This window comes from Numida meleagris, chromosome 5, assembly GCF_002078875.1.
Source record: "Numida meleagris isolate 19003 breed g44 Domestic line chromosome 5, NumMel1.0, whole genome shotgun sequence".
In the NCBI taxonomy this organism is placed as follows: domain Eukaryota; kingdom Metazoa; phylum Chordata; class Aves; order Galliformes; family Numididae; genus Numida; species Numida meleagris.
The window spans coordinates 59,767,861-59,790,286 of NC_034413.1; the positions used below are offsets into that span (position 1 = coordinate 59,767,861).

General features: G+C 44.0%; 1 protein-coding gene across 6 annotated transcripts in view; it reads left to right on the forward strand.

The window, feature by feature from the left end:
- Positions 1–22,296, forward strand: part of EPB41L5 (erythrocyte membrane protein band 4.1 like 5) — a 50,297-nt gene extending 28,001 nt beyond the window's left edge. For 5 of the 6 annotated variants that reach the window (XM_021400100.1, XM_021400098.1, XM_021400101.1 and 2 more), the window contains 10 exons: positions 7,904–8,070; positions 8,376–8,470; positions 12,605–12,733; positions 13,420–13,481; positions 14,118–14,228; positions 14,636–14,729; positions 15,664–15,741; positions 16,225–16,263; positions 16,710–16,843; positions 17,682–22,296. In XM_021400100.1, the coding sequence (XP_021255775.1) occupies positions 7,904–8,070; positions 8,376–8,470; positions 12,605–12,733; positions 13,420–13,481; positions 14,118–14,228; positions 14,636–14,729; positions 15,664–15,741; positions 16,225–16,263; positions 16,710–16,843; positions 17,682–17,739 (967 nt within the window). In that variant the 3' untranslated portion in view covers positions 17,740–22,296. The remainder of the gene's footprint in view (positions 1–7,903; positions 8,071–8,375; positions 8,471–12,604; positions 12,734–13,419; positions 13,482–14,117; positions 14,229–14,635; positions 14,730–15,663; positions 15,742–16,224; positions 16,264–16,709; positions 16,844–17,681) is intronic. The other variant, XM_021400099.1, reaches the window with a different exon arrangement.

A 22,426-nucleotide genomic window follows, 5' to 3' on the forward strand; every position in this document is an offset into this window, starting at 1 on the left:
CTCTGTCTTTAGCAAAATGCAGAATCTTGTAAATCGTTATCTTTGTGAATCTCCTAGAAAAACCTTATTATGTGAACAAGCTGATTTTTTTTCTTTGTCTTGGGGAGAATGGGAGCTTGAGGAAAATGACACAAGCTAAAGATAAGAGCTTTGATTTTATGTACTTGGAGCATCTGTTTTATGGAATGGATGCATCTCAAAACCAACTTGATTTGTTTGAAGGTAAACTTAGATACTGTTCATCATTTTAAAAGAAATGTTATATTGCAAAGATATTTCAAAACCAAAACTGATGTGTGCTTATGCACACTTCTGACCTGTTTCAGCCTGTTGTGGCTAATCCTAGAAGGGTAGTTCTGATTTCTTTGAGACTTCTGAGGAGCAGCTGGGTGGAGTGGATGGAGAGTAAAGCTCTTATCCTAAGCTGTTCCTGCCCTCAAGAGAACAGATCCTTCTCCCATTGTCTGGCATATGAATCTGATTTGGTTCAGCATCTCTTAAAAATAAATTATGCAATGATAAATGTGCTTAAATTCTGCAAATCATACTGATGAAAGAGTTTCGGTTCTATGGATTTTTGCATTATAAGAGGAAGGATAATTTTGCTTTATCTATTGCATTGTATTGACAATTCAGTGAGAATATATGATCAATGCTGTTTTTCTTTCTTTTGCCCTTGATTTATCTAGTAGCTGAAATCTGTGCTTGTGCTGAGATCCTGTTGATCACTCGATTCCCTCCGCGGTGGCGGGTGAAAGGTGGTGGTTTCTTTGTTCTTCAGCCTTCTCCAAATGGTTTTATTTTGATTTGTTGGTCTAACTGCAAGATGTGTGCTACAGCCATTATTTCTTTGGGTGAAAATGTTTGACTCCTGCTCCAAACGACTCTTCCTGGGTTTCTGGTTCAGGCGGACATTCATGCTAGTATTCGCGAGGCTTCTGCTTCTCTTAGAGGTCCCACTGCTTTTGTTCAGAAGCAGAGGGGACTCCGTAGCCAATCTGTTTCAGATTGGGTCTTGGTATGCCTCTTCTAGGATTTAGAACCTGAGCTTGTCACTTTTAATGCTGTCCGAGGATCTCAACTTCTGTCCCAGCTGCTGCACTATGTAGCCTTTCTATGAAAGAGTATAAACTATATCTGCATGCAACTCAGAGCAATATTCCATAAAAAAAAAAAAACATGCTGCCTGGCAATTAATGTGTCTTAATGGGAGAGTAATACTTGTACTGTCTACGTGTTAGGTTTCTAAGAGCCATAGCATGATTACTGGAGGCAGTTCTGCCTGTAATAAAGGACAAATCCAGCTGTAGGAAGAAGACAACAGTTTGGAGCTGAGTCAGCAGATGAGCTACATGCTGGTTTCATAGCTGGACAGGGGGGTTAGGTTCACAGTGTCTGGAGCATAGCTACCTGGTGTGGGGGCTGCAGCTTGGGTATTGCCTTCAAGCCTCGCTGTCTGCTACTAACGAGTTCTCTTGTCAGCTGCCGCTGTCTTTAATTGGCCTGTTTCTGCATGAATTATCTTTGCTTCCTGTCAGAAAAATAGTCTTCTTTTAGAGAGAGCTTGCCAAGGACTGGTGAGAGCACTGAAATATTTCGGACTGGGGATTTTGTTGATGGTTGGATTGAAGGGGTTTAGAAGTGAGGTCTCGACCCTGTGCGTTTCCGTACTTTTCTTGGCAGATGCCCATGCTGGCTGTGTTGCAGATTAGATCCCTTCCTAATGGCAACGTTTCCTTTAATTTAGAATGTTAATGCTGCAGCTGCCAGCAGCACTTGTGCCAGATCATAGAAAGCACTCTGCCAGACAGGAAAGATTCTAGTGTTTTTATTTTCTTTCTGTGCTCCACTTGTATAAAATTGTCAGTACAGGAAAAGGATTCTGGTCTGGATGGTCTTAAAATGGCCTGAAATACTGGCTTCAAGGCTGCGAAGCCTAAAACAGGATCTGTATCTTTCCAATTTTAACCTTTTCTCAAGAATCTACCTTGAGATAGAAGACAAATGATTACTAACTGCTGATGTATTGAGAATGCATGAAGGATTTTTTCCTTCCTAGTGGATGTAGTTTTCTCTTAACTGCTCAAGCTGGAGAAACTGTAAAATAGTGTAACGAACTGTTGAGGAGTGGTGCATTTGATGTTCATGGGTCATTTCTTCAGAATATTTCACAAACTTTACCCATGACTGAACTTTACCTAAATCCTCTCTCTTTTCAAAAGGAGAACTATTGCTGCACGTTAATCATTGACCACTTGTGAATCCCACATGCTTTTCTGCTTCCCTGCCTTAGCGCATGTGATCTCCCAATGCGTGCACTGTTTGCTTGGCTGGGCTGGCAGGGCTGGGAGCATTGAACTGGGCTTTTTGAAATAGGAAAAGGTGGAATTTGAACTCAGGGGCTGTCTAGGATGCCCTCTAAATGAACAGCAACAAAGTTTGGGTCATTAAATAGACAATTTTACGTAAAAGTGAAGAAGAATGTTTGATTCGGGAATTTCTTGAGTAGTTTGAGAGCTCCCTTTTTTTTTTCAAGCACTTTTTTTCATATCTGATGGTAACTTTCAGCAGCGTGTTTTGAAACACTGCAGCGTGGAATCCTGTACAAGGTCTGTACAAGATAGACAGCACTTAGCAGATCCGTTTTATAAAATGTTCTAAAATTCAACAGTTTGAGTAAATTCTTTATCCCTGCTGCTTTGGAGACGCTTGTACCCAAAGCCTTATTGCTTCTATCTATTGGCACCGCACAAAGGTATTTTTCAAAACAGCATTCAAAGTGCTGAGCGTTCTCTCCTGCTCCTGTTCCTGGCTTTTGGAGAGCTTTGTTCCAACTGGAGCAGGCGTGGCACTGCTCTGATTTTGATTTTATGAATTCAGCACTCAACATTTATGAACCATCGTGCCTTCACATGCAAAAGTAGAAAGCAGGGTCTTGGTGCCTGTCTGGGGCGTGCAGTTAGAGCTGCCACCGGAACCCTTTGAGCCCCTGCAGTGCAGTGAGCTGGATGCCTGGGAGGCCTGTCCTCCGTCGCATCTGCAGTGCTTGGTCCTTGCTCAGCTCTGTGAAGTGCTTTGAAATACGAAGTGCTTTTCCTTCTGATAAGCGTAGTCAGTGCATACAGGAGATAGCTTAACTTCTCATTTCAAGCTTCTGCAAAAACATGCGTGGTACCGAGCAGTAAAGGGCTCCATTTGACGCTGCCTTAACGTGCGCATATACTTGCATGCGTCTGTCCTTCAATATTTACCCTCTGGCAATGTAATTTCTCCTTGGCTTTTTCTGTCGCTCTCCTTCCCTTGACTCCTGCTGTGCTCTGTTCCCCCCCCTCTCTCCCCTCCGTACCCAGTGACTAATTGTGCCCCTCCCGCTCCCCAACGATCCAGGCCCTTTGATGCTGCCGACCGCTGCCAACGTGGTGGAAGCCTGTGGGACGCGCGGGCCCCGCCGAGGAGCCCCGCTGCGGACGGACAGTACGGACAGTACGGACAGTACTCTGCTTTTGTTCAGGAGCGCAATGTGAAGAATGCAGGAGTGCGTAGCGCTGCTGTCACCTGCCCTGTCCAAACCACCATGACCAGCCTGTGAGATGCGGGCCCTTCGGGAGCTTGAGGCTGCTTGGTAGCAGAGGCTGGAAAATGGCATTCAGAGCTGTCTGTGAGACGAGGACGCCGGTCCCAAAGATGACTAGGAAAGGAACAAAGCGTTCATTATGAAGGCTCTGCATACTGTGCTGCTGGTGCTTACTCTTTACAGAAAAGTAACGTATAGGCTACGAGTCACCCATGGCTCTTCCATCAAATAGAGTATATGTATCTCCTTAATTGTGCTAAGATTTTTCTTCATGGCAGAAAGATTTTTAGCTGTTTTTAACTCCGGGAGCCACACACATTGGTAACAGAGCTGCACACGCGACCGGGGGCTTTTAGTGTGGTTTCAAACATCTTGAAGAAATAGATGAAACTGCCCCTTCGTTTGTACCGTGATTATTTAAACGCATCTAAGATAGGTGGTTGATCCAAAAACTAACGTTTTTTTTTTTTTAAAACTAGTCCACTTCTGAAACGCGTTGTTTGAAAATGGAATAGAATTAATTATTTTAACTTTTTTGAGAATAAAATCAGCGGAACTCCTGAAAAGGCAAAGAGTAATGTGTCTGGGGAGGGGCTCCCCTCTAGGGAACGTCTTCGCTGCTTCCCAGAGATCGTTCTTTCACTCTTGCTGCTGTGCTCTGGCTGAAACGAAACAGAACCGTTTCCTGCCATGCACCAGCCCTGCTGCGGGGTTCATCGGGTTTCTTGGGAAGTCACAGACTCTGGCGTGGTGGCTTCTCTCTGTTCTTGTGGGTCTTTAACAACACGGACTTCTTTACCCTTCTATTCTCCATGTTCCCATCTGTTTTCTGAAAGAAGTTGCTCTTAAATTGCAGTCATCTTTTTCTTATTGGAAAAAAAAAAAAAGGGGGAAAAAAAAAAAGGAAAACTATGATGAGGGGCTTTTAAAATTCACTTCTATTTGTCTTTTAGGATGAAGAAGGTGTTTGAATAATTTTAAAATTGCTGGTTCCTCGCGGAGTCCAGAAATACAAAAACATTGCTTTCCTATATCTAACCCTGAGGAACTAAACCAATAGGTGTGAGCTAGCACAGAGCTGAGTATTGCCTGAGGTATTCTGGCCTCCTCAGCCTTGCACCTGACCCAAGGCAAGGACATTGCTAATGAAATACGAGGCTGTATTGCCAGCCCTGCTGAGGAGATGCAAGCTACATACAAAAACTGTGTGGGACCTCCAGAGGTGATGAGAGCAGCGCTGTACTATTTTTGGTTTTAGATATGCGAGGTGGATGTTGCGAATTTATGAAGCCAAGCAAGTCACTTGTTTTTCTTCTTCATTATTTATGAAGTTGCATAGCTTATTTTAGTGTAACTTCACAGGCTGCAGGAGGATTATCCCAGTTTCCACCAGTGACAGCTCTCAGCCCAAACTGAGAAATGGTACCCAATGAGCACACGCTGACACCTGCAGTTCTTAGCTGCATCTTGAATGGAGTGGGTCCTGTGCTTCAGGAATAGCACGGGTGTCTTTCTAACCAGTACGGTGGTGATAGAGCTTTGCTTAATAGCCGTAAGGTTTCCATGCTTTTCCTGAATATTGTGCGTTTTTGTTTAAGGAAAGAAAATTCCTATGTCGTAATTGTTTGCGTGACTTGAGCTGCTGGTATCATTTATCAGCTTTGCCTCATATACACTGGTAGCAGTTGATTCTGCAGACGTCAAGCCTGGCAAGTGTTACTATGCAAAGTTGAAATATCCTTTTTTGTGAGGAGTAAGTAGAAAGCTAATGCTCAGTTCACTCTTGAGCACTGCGCACTTAACTGTAGAAGCTGTACTTTTCATGAGAAGCCTTTTACTATTTCCTTTACAACTGGCATGACTGTTTATTAGTGTTTTGTAAGAGAAGTCAGAAATCCTGTAAAGCAATGAAAGTAGCAGCTTGTGTTTTTTACTGACATGGTCTGGCCGTTTCCTGCTGATGTGGAGGGCCTCAACCAATGCAGTGCTCTTTGGGGATCTCATCCTTTTGACTTTCCTCTTGCCTTGGGGGATGAGTAGTTCTTTCAGCGGGTCTGAAGGTGAAACCAACTGGGTCCTATTTCGATCTTGCCTTAGGAAGGCTTCTCTCGAGTCCACTTAAAACTTGGTATCCATGAGGCCCTGCGGGGATGCCAGGGTGAGGCTGCAGTGTAACCTGCTTCTGCAGCAGCACTAGCCGTACTGAGCAGTCCATTTGAATACGCCCTGGGTTTTAAAGGCTGCCCGTGTCTCTAGCAGGCAGGTTTTTGAATCGGCTCTCCTGCCTGGTAAGTGCTACTACAGTTGTCATTGTGGGGGTGAAGTAAAAGGGTGGTGTAATTATTCTAGCAGTTTTCTAGTGAATATGTTTTTTTCCCACTCGTTCTCTCTCTGTTGTGCTGCAATATTCAGAAAAGCATCACAAGATGACAGTGTTACTGGTGCTCTGCACCACCTCCCTTGCATGGAGTTCATAGGAGCTTACCTACACATTGTTCTTTCAACGTGTCGTGTCCTCAGCATCTCTGAGTATGCTGCTGGCAAAATGTGAACATTCTGTGTTGCTTGTCCTGTTGAACATCTAGGTGACTATTTACAAAAATCTGTCAGAAAATGGGAAGAAAAGTGTCAGAAAACATTCTGGCTTCCATGCGTAGTTATCTGATGGTGAGGTGCAGGATTCGGTCTCGCTTCCTCTGCTGCCTTAATTGAAAGAACATCTATTCCTGCCTCTTAGCTCAGTTCCAATAATTAAGTTCCTTGTATCCATCATTCTGCCCTTGCAAGGCAGCTTCTTGCTTCTTCCCATCAGTGGTGCACACAGAGGCTACAAATTTTGCTGTTGAAATTTGATGTTCTCCTACGATGTGCTTTGCTAGCAGCTTTTCCTTCCAGTGCTTAGAGAATCAAGCAAATGACCTCGGTTTGCCTTGCAGCAGTTAATTGCCTTAGGGTGATTCAGACATTTTGAGCACCGAAATGGTGGTATCCTGCGACCTGTTGCAGACGTGTATATTTAACATTGGAAGGATTATTTTGGGTGCTTGAGCTGGAGGGAGATTTTTTTCCCTGGAGCCTCTAGTGACAACACTGGACTGCTTCCAAATTCCAGGGGCTGGAGGGGGGAAAGGGGCATAAACCCATTAGCAAGAAGCTGATCTGAGCAGTCCTGGAGTGTCTGTCCCTGCTCATGGTAAGTTCTTTTTGTTGGGTTCTTGCTTGGTTTCATTGTTCTCATCTTTGGAACTGGTCTGTCAAAAATGATAGATTTCCTTATATCAGTATTACAACCACGCTTGATGTAAATGTGATTGTTGATTGAAAGGAGTGACAATCAAACTGCAGTTGTATCCACAGGTTGTCTGGTTAACCATCACATCCTGCAGCAGCTGCTGTGTCTGTATGTGTCAGTTTGCTGTTAAAATAGATTTCCTTAACTTCCAAGAGATGGATAAGATTCCTGGCTGTTGGCACAGCGTAAGCATCATAGTACAACTTCTGTTTCTGTTCTTTTTGGTGGGGTTTTTTTTGTTTGTTTGTTTTGGATTTTGCTATTTACATTGCAAATACAGATGGTAGGACAAAAAGAGAAGGAGCCATTTCCTTTAGAAGGGAAAGGAGGTGAAAGCAAGCAATCCTAACGGATACAGAGTACGTGCTGCAGTTCACTTACAGCACGGTGACTGCGAAGGTTTCGTTCATGTCTCTGCCCAAGTTAGTAAAACTGAAACTAGCCAGAGGTGTGTCTAACCATAGCACAGCACTGATGCAGCCCTGTGCAGTGGACCCTTCTGCCCTCTGTCCTTTTTACGACTGTTGGATGAAGCGCTGCACCAAGAAATAATTTTGTGAAGAATATCAACTGTCTTCCCATGCACTTTTCTTCTTCTCGTGTAAAAGTGCTGAGATGTACTTTGAGTCTGCTAGAAAATCTCCAGACACTTGTTTCAAAACGTGCATTTACTGGCTAAGAACTTCCCTGTTTCTTGGAACAACTGGAGTCGCTTGCAGTAGGAGAACTAGAAGCGCATCTTTGCCTCCAGAAGGAGTGAGTATGTGCTCCGGGTAGGACTTAGCCCAGTCTGCTGGACGATTCACTTTCTCACAATTAATGGCTGTGTTTATACATCGTGGAGAGGTTTTCACCGCAGCTTCTTTGTTTAAAATCCCTGCAGAGCTGGTAATGTTTATCTCAGGCGCTTCTTCCAGAATGTGTCTGGTTCCCAAAAAGGAGCTAGAAAAAAGACTGCGTGTTAAAGCTTCTTTTATTATGTAGAAAGATTGGTAACAGAGTTGTGCCTCTCTCTGCCCACCTTTGTGCCTTTGCAGCATACCCCTTGTTGATCTCCTCGACAGCGTGGATTTGCCAGAAACCTGTGTGGATGATGCTGTGGGCCGTCCCGTCGCTGCCCTGGTAACAGGAGATTCGGGAGAGGCTGTTGGTTGCCCTCATCCTGGCACTAAGGAAGCTGCCGTTGAAAAAGCAGACTCTGACCGTAAGCAAACTTAGAGATTTCTTCCTGTTATTGTGTTGTGTGGGGTCTAAGTTAATTGATAAAATACGCGTGAGACCGTTTCCGTACAAAAATCCAGAACTGTGCTAGAGAGCTCTCTTAGATCACAGGCATAAGGACAATTTTGCCTGCCAGTGGAATGCAGCCCCCCAGTACGTGGTGCATTTAGGAGCTCAGCTGAAGCCCTGTAACAAACATTAAACCTTACAATTTGTGTTCAGGAATAACGCAAGCTACAAGTTCGTTCCACGGTGACATCAGTAAAGCTGTTGACTTCTCTTTTTCAGCATTTGAAGATGCATTCCTAAAACTGAAGCAGCTGGAGGCAGAGTGCAGCAGCCCTGTGCCCGCGGAGCGTCCCAACATAAACATAAACGTGCAGGTACTTGGGCGCTGCGCCTCGTGGCATTGTCACTCTGTTTTGTTCAGATAATGCTGAAAATCTCTGTGCAGCACGCTCCGTTTGCAACATTTTTAAGAACAGGCATGAGTAATATTGGGGAATAGGAAAGCAGATAGGAATACTTTGTTATATATAAACCTGTGCTTGACGGACAGTGAGATACATATGGTGGGGCAAAGGTGAACCTGCAGGTATGTAGACTGCGGCCTGGTGACATTTTCTAAGATCTGTGGGAGCAAAAAGTGTAAACACTTGCAGCGGTCCTCTGTTGCCTTTATCTGTAGGTTGCCAGCTGCGCAGCGCTGAATCATTCACTCTCTTGTTCTGAGGAAGTGAGCTTTTCCCTTAGCACTTTCCAGTTGCATTCCATAACCCTCGCAGAGGTTTGTTTGGACGTTGTGCTGTGAGGAGGCCTTCTGGTGGTCAGTGCCTCCTGTCAGTAACTGGTTCTCACCAGCTCTCCAGAGTCGGTGGGAGCAGAGCTTTCCGTGTGTGTTTACATAGAGGGGAGCGGTGGAGTTTGATTTATTTAGCACTTTGCTCCTTTGGAGCAAGTCAGGCTGCATTTCTGCAGGCAGCTGAGCTGAAATAAAAGCTTCAGTGCCCCGACTGGGGAGAAGGCTCTTTTGTCCCTTGCTCCTCTTTGCTTTTCCTTCTCTAATTTCCCTCATTCCTCTGTCACTTCCAGTAACTGTTGGATGTTTCAGTGAACAATTGTAATCAACAAAGTGACGGAAGTCAAAACTTTTTAAAACTTTTTTTGGTTTTAAACTTCTCTACTAGTATTTTTGTGTGTGTGTGAAGTGGGGATCGAAGGCGTGCAGGAGCCGCAGTGAAAATAAGCAGCGTTACTAGAAGGGATGGAGGGGACAGGATCCTTCCTTAGGACAGCAGAGGACTTGGCACCAGGAGTTCACTGGCGATCAGACAGCTGCACTCATGCTGGATGTGCTTTGCAAGCAAGCTCGGGCCTGCAGCTACACTTCAGAAAAGCGCAGAGGAGCTCAAAATGAACAGATTCTGGGCTGAACAATTTTGGAATTTAGGTTTAATTTAGTTTTTCCTTCGGGTTCGGCAGTGAACAAAGCATATGCTTAAAGGGGGGGAAAAAAAAGGCAACCTGCTCCCGCTGTGTTAAGGCTTTAGATGCTTTATTGCACTTTGTACAAGCAGAGTAAAATAATCTGCAGCATTCAGTCTGTTGGCACTGCCCTCTGTTATGGGGAGGCCCAAGGGTTTTTGTGCCATTTAGTGAAGTTGGTATGACTTTCTTATTCCTACAGCAGCCAGCCCCCAGGCTGCGCGGAGAGGCTGCTGTGTGTGTGTGGGGCTGCTTTGGTACGCTTGGTGCTGCAGGCTGCTGTGCTCTGTCCCCTTTAAGGACTGTTGTCAGGGATGCCTTGTGTACCTTTCTGCTGGGTGACTGCATTACAAAGATTACCGAGTCTTTAAGAAGATTAAGCTGTAGCCTATAGGTCTTGTTATGCTGAAACGCTGCCTCTGCATAAACTAAAGCAAAGAATACAGCTTAATGCAGAATGCTTTTGCCTGTTGAGCTCTGTGTTAGTTCAGACAGAGAGGAAAAACCATCCAGTTGGTTAAATGGAGAGAACAGAGCAAAATTGTATTCGTGCCTTTTAAATTAGGGCTGAAATGTAGTAAGGAAGATAAAGTTCTGTGCCGACCTGATCTTACAGATGCCAGTACAGAACAGTCACAGCTCTCCAGCTGTCCTGTGAGGTGCACAGGGGCTGGGTAATCACAGTTACAGGTGTGGGGGTGATATGGCCCTGATGGGAACACAAGCACGTTGGCTTAGCTGAGAAGTAGGTGTCTGGATCCGCAGTGTGCACTTGCAGTCTTTCTGGGAAACAAAGCCTTAGCAGCTTTCTAGAAGTACGTGCGAATTATAGCATGAAAACTCTAAGGAGTGTATCCGAAGTGGTTTTCCTCAGATGGTAAAGATAAAGCTTTCCAGTCTGTGGTGCAGCTTACCAGGAGATGACTTGAGAATGATTGTTTAACAAGGTAGACAGATTAGAGATTCTCTCTCTTGCTTCAGGCTGTAAAGGCAAGGAGGTGACAGTGGCACCGAATGAGCAACCCCAGCTGTGCTTGGAGATGAAGGCTGAATGGTTTGGAAATGTGTCCTGAAAAGAGTGACCTAAGAATAACTATTAAAAAACAACCAAGGATGCAACTTTGTCCTTTCCAAACTCTCCCTAACGCAGCGACCAGAGCTGCCAAAAGAGAGCAGATGGCTCCTAAATACCCCAGCTCTGCTTCCATCAGCGTCTGAAGCGAAACCAACAGGGGAAAGTTAGCCCTGTTTGCTGGTGTTCTCCATCTACTCCAGATGTGAGGATTGATTTTTTTTTTTTAATTACTTATTCTTGATCAAGATTCTTATGATCTTTAAACACTTGGAAGTTGCTCCAAAACGTGTATATAGATGAGATTCATCTCTGCTCACAGGGAGATTTTCAGTGGCACCAGAAGCACTGCTCTAAAGCACAGAGGGTTGGGCTCACTGCGCCTGCCGCTGCTTTTCATCTTTCCTTCCCTTCTTGCATTGCTGCTTAGCTCTCTCTGTAGTTTGGCTGAAGGATAAAGTACACACACAGTTCGCAATGGAAACAAATCACGTTTGTAATAAGCTACGGTATTGACAAGCTCCAGCTTCACAGTTTTATGTGCACAACTGAGTGTTTGGTAATGGTCCATCTTGAGGCCATCCCCTCTCGCTACAAGTGCTTTCCATAAAAAAGAGTGAAACAGAAATGGTTAAGAAAAATGTCAAAATCTTCAGCGCTGGTGGGAAACATTTCCTTGGTGTTACGGAACTTACATTTGATAACGTTAAAATATTTCTGAATTATACTAAACTTTTCAGAGCTGGGAATGGAATTGCTAGCAGGCCGGCGTGACCTAGAACTAGCTTCTCAGATGGAGGAGAGGGAGAGGAAGTTAAATCACTAATATTTAGCGACTAAATGGTGTCTTAAGCACTGCTCTGCTGAAGTTCTCAATAATCAAATCTACTGTTTCACTGGGACTGGAGGAATGCATTAAAAATTCTGTGCCGAGTGTGTTGCATTTGGCATCCAGTTCAGGGAGGTGCAGTGTAAGGACTTAAGGTTTATCACAGCTGGGTACTTCGATCATACAGATAATAATTCCATTTTAATTCCTCCAGGTTTTTGGCAGTTCCGATAGCTTCTATAAAATAAAAATACTCGTGCTCAACAAACGACTGTTCTGACAGGCTTTGTGAATGAAGAGAACGTGCAGCATTTAATATTTGCTAGCAGGAGTTGTTTTCAGTGCAGTTTGTGCAAGTCAGAGTGCAGCGGGGTTGTTGCTGCTCCACTGAGCGTTGCAGGAGCGTGGCACTGCCTGTGGCAGATGGGGGGAAGGCCGGGCTCTGTCTCCCCCTGCTGAGTCCTACCCTGAGAAGAGAGGTCACCAGGTTTAGTTTCCACTCAGTTAATTAACTTCTGTCACTAATCAAGTAGCAATTGGTAGATGGAATATTTAACGAATTGGCATTTTATAATGAAGAAATGCAGTTCTCAGAATGAAATAGACTGTGTTGAGAAGGTATTTTGAATTGTCCTTGTCAAGTATCTGGCTGCCAATTTCTCCTAATACAATTAGTGATGGGAGAGGGAGCTAATAACATGTTAAACTTCATAATTTATAAGCAGTTTTAAGGTTAAAACCATCCCATGCTGGTTTTGAGAGTGAATTATTAACTTACAGTTACACTGTGTCAACGTGATGGCTGCTATATTAATCTCCTATCAGTAAACTCAACTACATATGCGGAGTCCACTGCCGTTCAGTTCTTGCACGCTGCTTTCAGCATAGCTCTTTGCTTCTCGCTACATTCTCTACATTTAAGCTTTGTGTTTTTTTCTGTTTTTTCTTTTTTTACTTCTGCTGCTGCGATTTTAGAACTGAGTTCTACAATGAAGAGATTGTTTTCTCATTCTGGTGTAACCACCGCTTTTCCTGTCACCCAGAGCTTTGTAGGTCTTTGGAGATGTTAATTAATTTCAGTCCAGAGTTTTTGTGTGGGAACTGCTTCTGATGAATATTTTTCATGTCTAGGATGAAGTGGTGAAGCTCACAGATAAATGTCTTAACAATGCAATTGAGAGCCCGATAGCAGCAGCAACATGGCTTCCAGCAGACATGAAAAGCAATATCCTGAAGGCCCAGGCAGAAGCAGGGCACAAGGTAAATACTCGGCTGATAAGGACTGCAGTGTTCTCAGGTGGCTTTTTAGAGCTGGTTGTGAGGAGGCACCACATTCAGGAGGTGTCCTTTTTCCCTGTTTGACTCTGCATTGCGAGGTGTTGGAGGAGAGGCCTTGCAAATAAGGGTGCTCCAGGAGCTTAGATCCAGAGAGCGGCAGAGTAAGGAAGCCTGCCGGCCTTTCACAGTCACAGGGTATAGTTTGCCCAAGGAGGAATTGTCATAGAATCGTAGAATCACAAGGTTGGGAAGGACCTACGTGATCATCTAGTCCAAGTGTCCTCCTGTCACCATTTTGACACTGGAGAAAGCCCTGAACCATCCAACGACCTTTGCACTTGGCCATGATGTGAGAGGCGGCTGAATCAGATAACCTCCAGAGGATCCCTTCTAACCAAATATTTGTTCCATGGTTCTGTCACTAAGGCCATGCTTCTAGCACATTCCACTAAATTCTGTAGCAAATAATGGTATTTTATTTGGCTACATTAGTGAGTTATCTGCACAAAGACATTTTCCCACGGAGTTTGGTGGTTGAAGGCCTTGGGCAGTAAATGAGCAGCACAGTTTCAGGCTGGGAGGGCTGTATCTGAACCGATACAAAATGGAAACAGGTCTCAGAAATGCATATTTTTCTTAGGCTTTTTTGGTTGTTTGTTTTCTCATAGGTTGTAAGAGAAGACAGCCTGACAGGTAGCAAGAATTCCAACATTCAGGATGCTGCTGCCAGGTACTGTCTAGATTTGGAAAAAAAGCGCGATGTATTTTCCCAAGTACAGCACCGAGAACCTGGAGCTCTGGAGTCTCAGTGCTCAGTATCAGTGCTTATTGCATTTTACCCTGTAGTAGTGTTGTTTAACGTGGTAAGCATGGTGTGTTTTTAGAATGAATAACGCTAAAAACTATATTTGCAAAGTTGTGATGCATACAAGGTGATTCAGATACTGTTACTCTATTCTCCTGTACTTTAATCTGATAAATGTTGTTCCAGCAGCAGCCTCAACCACTGTGGTCATTTCTGACCCGCGAACCATGTGGGGAGAGGGGAAGAACCTGTCCATAGAGCAGCTTTTTTCAGTGGAGGAAAAACATCTGTATACAAAAACTTGCCACTGGCAGCTGATTTCCTGTAAATTACTGAATCTCGTATGATCATTCATTCTAGTTGAATTCCAGGCACTGGAAAAGCTACAGTTACGGGTTTTAACTATGTAATGTTTTGAAGGAGATGAGATGTGTCAAATTTCAAAGAGCACGCTGTAGTATATTGAATAAAACGTGTACCTAGCAATTTCAAAAGCACGCTATAACAAGTAGCCTATGAAGAGCTTTCGGTGTTTGTTTTTGTTGTGTTGTCATTGTACAGGAGCATTCTCCCACCAGGGGTAGCCCAGAGTAGTCCCCCAGCAAGCAGCCCGGGATTTCAGGAAACAAAGGAGTTCCTGAAAGCAACGCCTGCCTCAAACACCTTCATTCCGTAAGTGATTCAGGAGAAAAGTGTTTCTGGGATAAGGGAACCGGGTAGAGATTACCATGAAACCAACTTGAAAAGATGAGGAACAGTTGGTGAGCAGTTAGGCTATGCCTAACTAAACAGGTTTACAGATGCTTCTTTAATTAGCATTGCAACAGTTAATCAGCGTAGGCCATGCCTCGGGGTGAGTATCTTATCAACTAGTAAGCAAATCTCTCTCATCTTTTGAACTGACTGGAATATTTGACATCCTGCTGCCCCTGGCCCTACCTGGGGAGATAAGAGGCGTGCAGGGAAGACTTCAGCTCTGTGTGTGTGAGTTAGAAATCAGCGCTGAAAATGCTGCTGATACTGTTGGGTCTTTTTGGACTCTGGCTACATCCACTCACGAGAACGTTTTCTCCTTCCAGTAATGCATTAAATGAGGATAATGCTGCCTCTAACCACGAAGAGTTGCTGATTCCAGCTAATCTGGCTCCAGCTGAGGAGGCTGCTGTTTCCAAGGTATCGCCACCACCTGTCAGCCTGGAACGTTTCCGTGTCTCACTCTGAGCTACTGATGCCTTCAGGCAACCACAGCAGACCTTGCTGCATGCCTGTCGTAACACAGTGAATACCAGTCACTGCTGAATGCCACAGACTGCTTTCTGGAGCAGAGGCCTGCTGTATACATCGCTCCTGAAGGACATTTCTGACTCTTCTGTCAGGTTCTGTGCCTGACACTTATTTTTTTTTTAAACTGATCGGTCGCTTTCTCACACTGAATTTGGTGCTCTGGGGAAGACAGTGCAAGGATGAAATTCTGACCCGTGCAGTTTCCATCAAAATAACGACAGAGGAAAAAGTTTGAATTGTAATGTTTAATTGTTGTATTTCGGTTGCCTTAAGGTAGTTTTTTTTATTGGACTCCTCACAATGCACAAAGCAGTCCTTGTGAAGCACTCGGGGGTCAGTTTTCCTTTATCCCTCTCCAAAACAAACCATGAGTCCAGCACTGGACGTGGCTATTGTTTCAGCAGGCTGAGGGGTTAAGCTGGATTACTAAAGCAACACACCCTTTGTCTGTCATCCCTCTAAACCAGTATTCCATAGTTCATTCCACTGAATAATTATCACCTTCATCTTCTGAGCTCAGATGCTCAGCTTGCAGACCTTGCTGACCTTCTTGTCAAATGGTGCAATACCTCAGCTTTGCACAGGAGAACTGGGCAGTTCTGCAGCTTACGTGGCAATGACATTGTTTCCAGTTAGCTACTGGGAAAAAGTGAAGTGAAAAAGCTATTGAAAACGATCATATAAAAAGAATTGAGAAAATGGGCCTGATGAACAGCAGTGTTCATTATGGACACTGGTCTGTAATGTGGGAAGCCACTCTAGTGTTCAGCAAATCTATCTATTTACTATTGGGAATTCAATTCAAAACTGATTTATTCCATAGAGCACTCCAGATGACCAGGACGTTTCCCTAACATCACTGACAGAGAATCTAATTGACTTTACAGAAGCAACACCTCGGGTAAATGTATTTCCAAACCAAACTTCTTCCTTCCCACACTCAATGATTTTTACTCACAAACTCTGCCCTGGCTTCGGTACCTGCCCACCAGGCTTGGATCCGCTGCAGTAGAGCGACCTGCTATTCATCTGGGGCATCTTTAAGCTGTTCACGGAGGAGTGCTCTCAGTTAACTTCATCTGCAAAGCAGAAAATAGTGATGGGTTTGGGTGCCTTTTGGAAGGGAAAGCTATGCTGAAACTGTTGCCAGTGAGTTTCTGTGAGTGAGCATGCACCTGAGCTGTGTGGCTGTGAGTTACCTGCTGCTGTGAAGTCGCTTCACCTGTAGCTCTTCACTAGTGTGGTTCAAAGGTTTCTTGTACTGTGGGGCAGATTCTGAGTAGTGACTGACAAATGCCTGGTATTGTTTCAGGCAGGCAGTATTATTTTAAATCTGTTTGTCACTTCCAACCTTTTCTAATGTGTTTTTCTTTGCTTTTTGTAGGTGTCCCAGCCCACAATAACACCGAGGTGGTTAGTGCCAGTGAGTTACTGAACCATTACTTTGCAATTTGAGATGGAACATGTAAAAGGCAACTTCAAAAAAAGAAAAAAAAAAAGGGGGGGGGGGAATGGGGGGGGGAAAGGGGCTTTGGTCATGATTAAGAAACAAGAACATGAGTAAAATGTAGTAATTTATATTAATTTGAAAGCCCATACAACAGTGCATCAGGCCAAAACTAAAGCAAACCAATTCAAGCTGAGTTAAACAATAAATATATTTTAAAAATGTATTTAAAACTCCATTTTTGCTGTGTTACATTGCGAGTAAAGGCTATAAAGTTTCTTTAAGAACTTTCATTTAGTTCGGCCTGTCCTGGAATTTGATGGATCTTAATTTCCTGTTGTAAATAACCACGCTGAATAATAAGCGTGTCTTGTGCTGGCAGGTTTCTCCTTCAAATTCCTTTTTCTTTCTCCCCAATTCAGAGTGGTCTGATGTCCAATGGGCCTTTGGGAAATGATGTTGCCTTATCTCTGAAAGCAGTGAAAGGCAGCACAGAGGCTCTGTTGTCATCAGCTGGATTGCCGCCGTGCCAGCAGACAGCTGAGGTCCTCGCAAGGTAAATTCTCAGCACACACTCCAGAAATATGCATATGGGATGGAGAGGAGGAAGTATGTGCTCTTCCTCCTTCCACTTCAGTAGTTACAGAGGTCCTTTAGATACGCTGCCTAATTTTGCTTTGTTTATAAATACAGTTCTGTCTCACTTCACAGCACTTGAAATTTTATAAGTCAGTAGAGCTGCTGATGTGCAGCGTGTATATTTTAGGTAAGGGTAAGAAAACTTCAAGTTAGTAAAGGAACAAAGAATACGAACATAGCTGAAACTGGATGTGAAGCTGTTGTCATTCTAACTGCTATAAAGTAGATTTGTTCTTTTTAGTTATCGTTTTGCTTTGGTTCCCTTATCTGGTCAGACTTTTAGTACTGGACTGAAATTACAGCGCAGATGCATTTTCTGAAAAATCTCTTCCCAGTACTTGTGATTTTTTTTTTTTTGTGATTCTTTTTTTCTTCCAAACTGTGAGGAAGTGAGAGAGTAGAGTCTGTGGAATTGCATCCTCTTGCCATTCCATTCTGCTGTACTGGTGAGGCACTGCTAGTCGTGATGACCAGTTCTTTATTGAACCTCTTAAGAAAGGGGAAGCATTGGTGGGCAGATTGTGGACGGCAGTGATGTGTCACTGGAAGTCAGTTCTGTTTGCTCTTGTGAAGGTTGCCCATGGGAAAGGTTTGTTCTTTGCTCTTGTCAGATTGAGGCAGCAGCTGTTGCCACTTTTTGGAACAATACTTACCTCTTAGTTTTGCTCCCAGCAATGCCTTTCACTTGATAAATCCCTCATGGCAGATCTGTTTGTGGAAGTGCATTCACGGGGCCCCACTTTTTTCCCTTTCAGCCCAGTCGCTGAGGATGCTACAGTAAGGACGAAATGTTTACTCACCACTGAACTCTAGAAGATGGAGCTTCTGTACTTCGCCCCTAGGAAAAACTCCAACTCAAATCTCCTGACATCTACAAGGGATCCTTCCGAAAGAGCTGCATGGGATGAAATTCTTGCTGAATGGGAATGAAACAGCCAGCTGGTTTGCTAGAATCCAGGAAGAGACTTTCACATTTATTGCAATCTAACTGGAATTACAGTCTGAGCCGAAATGTAAAACCACGTGAAAGTTTGATCTTCTCCCTCAAGAGAAGTGAAGTATCACACTGGAGCTAATTCTCAACATGAGGAACAAAATCTAGTTGTGTTCCACTCACACATGGTTTAGTCTTACGTACTCTGTGCTGCCTCTCAAATGTTACGGGCAAGCGATCACTGTGATGTTAGCTCTGTAGGTTTGAACACCACATCCCTGACCTTTGTAGAGTAATACTGGGAAGATTAGGAGAACTTACAGGGCCACCTTGTGGCCACGCTGTGTATGGTGGCTCACTGTAGCGATGACTGTTTCATGTGGCCAAGATCATTTTCTTCTGTGTGATTAGTCACTCTGAGTTTCCTTTGTTTTACTGCCACACGTGCTCCTTTTTGGCCTTAAAACCCTTGATAATCTTTGCACCTCTTCTTACAGTACCTGGAAAGAATGAAAATCTAGTTCATCAGTGACAAACTACTTTGACTGGATTTGAGCTGCTCATTGCAACTAGGAAAATTAACCTGCCAAACATCTTATAGCATTAGCAAATTGCAGCAGAGGTCCCATATTTTGACACTGGTTATTTCATTTCCTCTGTGACTCAAATACAGATGTGTATTTAGACTATAGATGCATTTTTTTTGTTTTCAATGTTGAAGCAGTGAAAGTGTGAGTACAGCTTACTTCAGGAATTGCTTTTTGGTTAGTTCTGTTGTCATTCAGGGCTGTGAAGGACAAGATTTTCTTTGTTTCTATTCACGTTGTTGCTCAGTGTTGGTTTGAGATCCTGTGCTTTGGAGGTTACTTAACACGCATGTGATGGCGTGAGGGTACAACTAGGTCAGTTCTTAACACCACCTTGAATCCTGTTCCAATTGTGTTTGGAACAAAATACAGAGTTGGTTGAAAATGGGGAAAAGAGATGAAACATTCCCAAAAGTAGTTCACCTGCTTCTAGGAGGAAGGCAGGAGCACTTGCGAGAGCATGCTCCACAGTGCTGGACAGGATACAACACATACAGTTTGAAGAGTGTCCAGGGCAACAGGATCCCTGTGTAGAAGTGAGGACATGGACCCTGGGAATATATCCTGTGAAAATACCAGTGCAGAGTCAGAGGAAGGAGAAATGTGGAAGCCCGGTGATGAATTCCACATCTCCTAACAGAGAAGCACAGGTGAAGCTACTGGGATCCTTCTCAGGAAGAGGTTTGTACACGTGACTGGGCGTGGAGGATGTTTTCTATGTAGTGCTGCTGTTTATTTATATACATGGGGTTCTTAGGAACAATTTTAAATGTGAAAGTGAGTTAGAAACCTGTATGCACAACCTCCTTTGTGCATGCCTGCTGTGTGAGCGTGTCTCAGCCTGGACAGAGATTTGGACCAAACCACTGTGGGTTGTGCAGGTAAGCTGGCACCCTGCTAGGCTGCTGCTTTCAGATTAGGGTACGTCTTGGGTGTTTTTACTGCTGTTCTTGTGATTTTTTTATAAGATGCTGAGAGTTTTAAGGAAGAATCCACTTGGCATTTACATGTCCCACTGCCACTCCTCCAAATCTCAGAGGCCTTAATAGAAAAACATAGGGACCATTGGGAGCAATTATGACTGACATACACAATAGAGAGTGATTTGCAGCATTGCCTGTATTACCTAGAGTCGAAATCGATGGCAGGAGCTTCAGGCACACTTCCCCACTCACAGCACTGCCAGCAAAGGGGCTCTTGGGGCCCAAGTGGTGCGCTTCTGCTAGCCAGCACTCACCTCCCGTTGTTGCTTCCAGCAGAGTATTGGCTTTTTTATATTTTAAGCCTGAGCCTTATCACGTATTAAAACATAAGAGATTCCTGATTCAAATATCAAACGTCTTAGTGTAGATTAATAGAGTTGCCAGAAAAGTTCCTGCAGCAAAAAAGGGAAGCTATGGCTGCGACAGTCTGCTTCCTGCACAAAGCCAGGACTGTGTGGGGAAACTTGGCACTCGCTGTCGATCTGTTTGCTCAGCAGCTGAGCTGGCATTCACCAGCTACATGTGTTGGTTTTGTAAATAGACAGAATGCAGGAGCGGTTTCTTAAGGCATGTTTGATATTTGACTCTTCCCGTTGGGTTCAGGAGCTCTGTGAACTGTTAGCTTGAATTTCTCCCAGAAGTAAAATAACAGAAGTTTACAGTTTTAAAGTATCGAGTGCTAAATACCATCATTAGATTGCTCCTGGGCAATCACATAGAGCAAAAAAAAAAAAAACAACCAACCAACCCCCAAAACAAGTAAATAACATGTGGTGAATGTGGCCCCAGAAAATCTAACTGGTTCCAAGTCCCAGCTGCTACACTGTCAGTGTGGCTGGGGGTGGTGGTGATCGGGGGGAACGTTGCATTTCAACTCTTACGTGCGAGAATTTCATAGAGGCAAGGTTTTCTTCCATTTCTCATGGCCAAATACTTGAAATTGTACTTAAAAATTCAAAAAATTCACCTTTTATATTAGAGATCTGCGATTTCTAGCAGAATTAAGGCTGCAAACCCAGCTCTTCCAGTGATGCCCCGTTAGCCGAAGGAAACGTGCAGTCCATTTAACTCAACGTAGCTTATTTAGCTATTCCATTTGTTTGCATGGGGAGCCTGAAGAGACGAGACACCACAGTTATGTGAGCTAACAGGCACATAGTCTGGTGTCTGAACGTCCTCTAGCTTTGCACCACTGTTTTGCTTTAAAACTACAGGCCTCATGTTGTGTCACGACTGCTAACAGGTAATGTACCATTACTTATCACTTGTACTTTATCAAACACAAGCAGACACGCAGTTCCTGCAGCTAATGCTATGAAGTATCAATGAATCTCGGTATGCTACTGAGAAAGAGGAGTTTTCTTAACAAGGCTATTTTATTGTCGATTGGTTGGAAGGTCCAGTCACCCTCTGGAAGGTTTTTTTTGTTTTTTTTTTTTTGGTGTATATTTAAAGAGATTGATAGATGAAACTTCAGTGTTAATCTGATGATGCTGGGATGCTGGCAGGTCTGCCAACCACATAAAAGCTTTGAGAGCTGAAAAGAATGAAGAAATATGGCTACATGCTGTGCTGCAGTCATTTGGAAAAAAAAACAGGTCCCCTAAAATTTATATATATATATATATAATTTTTCCTAAGAAAGTTCTGACCTGTTGACTGACTTCCAGCCTGTACTCGCTGACTTGTATCCTTGTGCTGCATGCGCATGTAGTGTTGATGAGAGATGGATGCTTTTTAACTGTTTAAAAAAAAAAAAAAAAAAAAAAAAAAAAACTAAAAGGAGAGATTGTACACCATAAAAGATCTTACAGAAATCTGAGCATTTATAAAAAAAAAAACTAAAAAACCACCATCTCTCAAAGTGATTCATCTTTAGGGAACGGCGGATAATAGGCTAGTTGGAAAGCGCTCCAATCTAAACTGCAGTTCCAAGTATAGCTTGTCAGAGACAGCCAGCTGTATGAAAGGTGTGCTTTGGACAACCCATTGGCCACAAGCTGGCAAGAAAACGTGCTGCACCAAATGAGGAGATCAGGTGAAAGGTCCGGTTCCATTTGGGTCTCCCCACACGCTGTTTTCAGCCCACGCACCCAATTTTTGCTCGTTTCTCAAAGCGAAGCCGCACTGTTCATATCTGCCCCAAACAGCACTGGATGTGTCTTCCACATTGTGAACGTGTTCTGGTACAACCCAAGTCTCCCACAGGCGAAGCACGGGGTGTTTGTTAGTTAGAAAGCAGCAGTACAATTACGTAGCTATTAGACGTGTTGATGTCACAGCTAGACAATCGTAGCTTGTATACCAAAAAACAGAACTCCACGCGGATGGCCTTTCAGTGATGCAGTGTGTTGGGTCCAAGTGTTAGCACCGTAGAAGTAACGAGCCGTGCCATCTGCTGGGACGAGGAGCGGGCACTGCTCCGTGCACCGTGTCACAGCAGGGAGCCACGGGCTTCTCCTGCAACGTGCACCTCCTTTGTACTGTTGGGCTTGAGCACTTTGCTTCCCAAACACACGCACGCCCCTTCCTATAACCGGAGAAACCTATTTTTGAAGTACGTAAGAGTATTTTTTTAGCTAGGTTTTTTTTGTTAAAGCCACACTAACTACTGTATTTTTACCTTTTTATATGTAAAGCTGGGCAGTAGCTCTCGATGTATAATTTATTTGGTTTTTTTTTATAAAACAAAGTGCACCCTCTTGCTTCTGTTTCACGATAGTGATGTATGAACGGCTTTGGGCACTGCACTGCGGTCGTTATTGAAACTGTACACGGGAACGAGAAACTGTGATTCGTAGCCCACAGCCCGATCTCGAGATGTTTATACTGTAGCTGTACCTGAAATACACCACGTCCGTGCGAATCTCTTGTGGAGTCATTTTTAAGCACCTCCGTGCTGCATTGGTGGCAAGCAGAGACCTGGGATGCGAGCGGGGCACTGGGGCCTGCAAGCTGCTGCGCCCTGAGCTCAGAGCCCCAGGTACGTGGCCGAC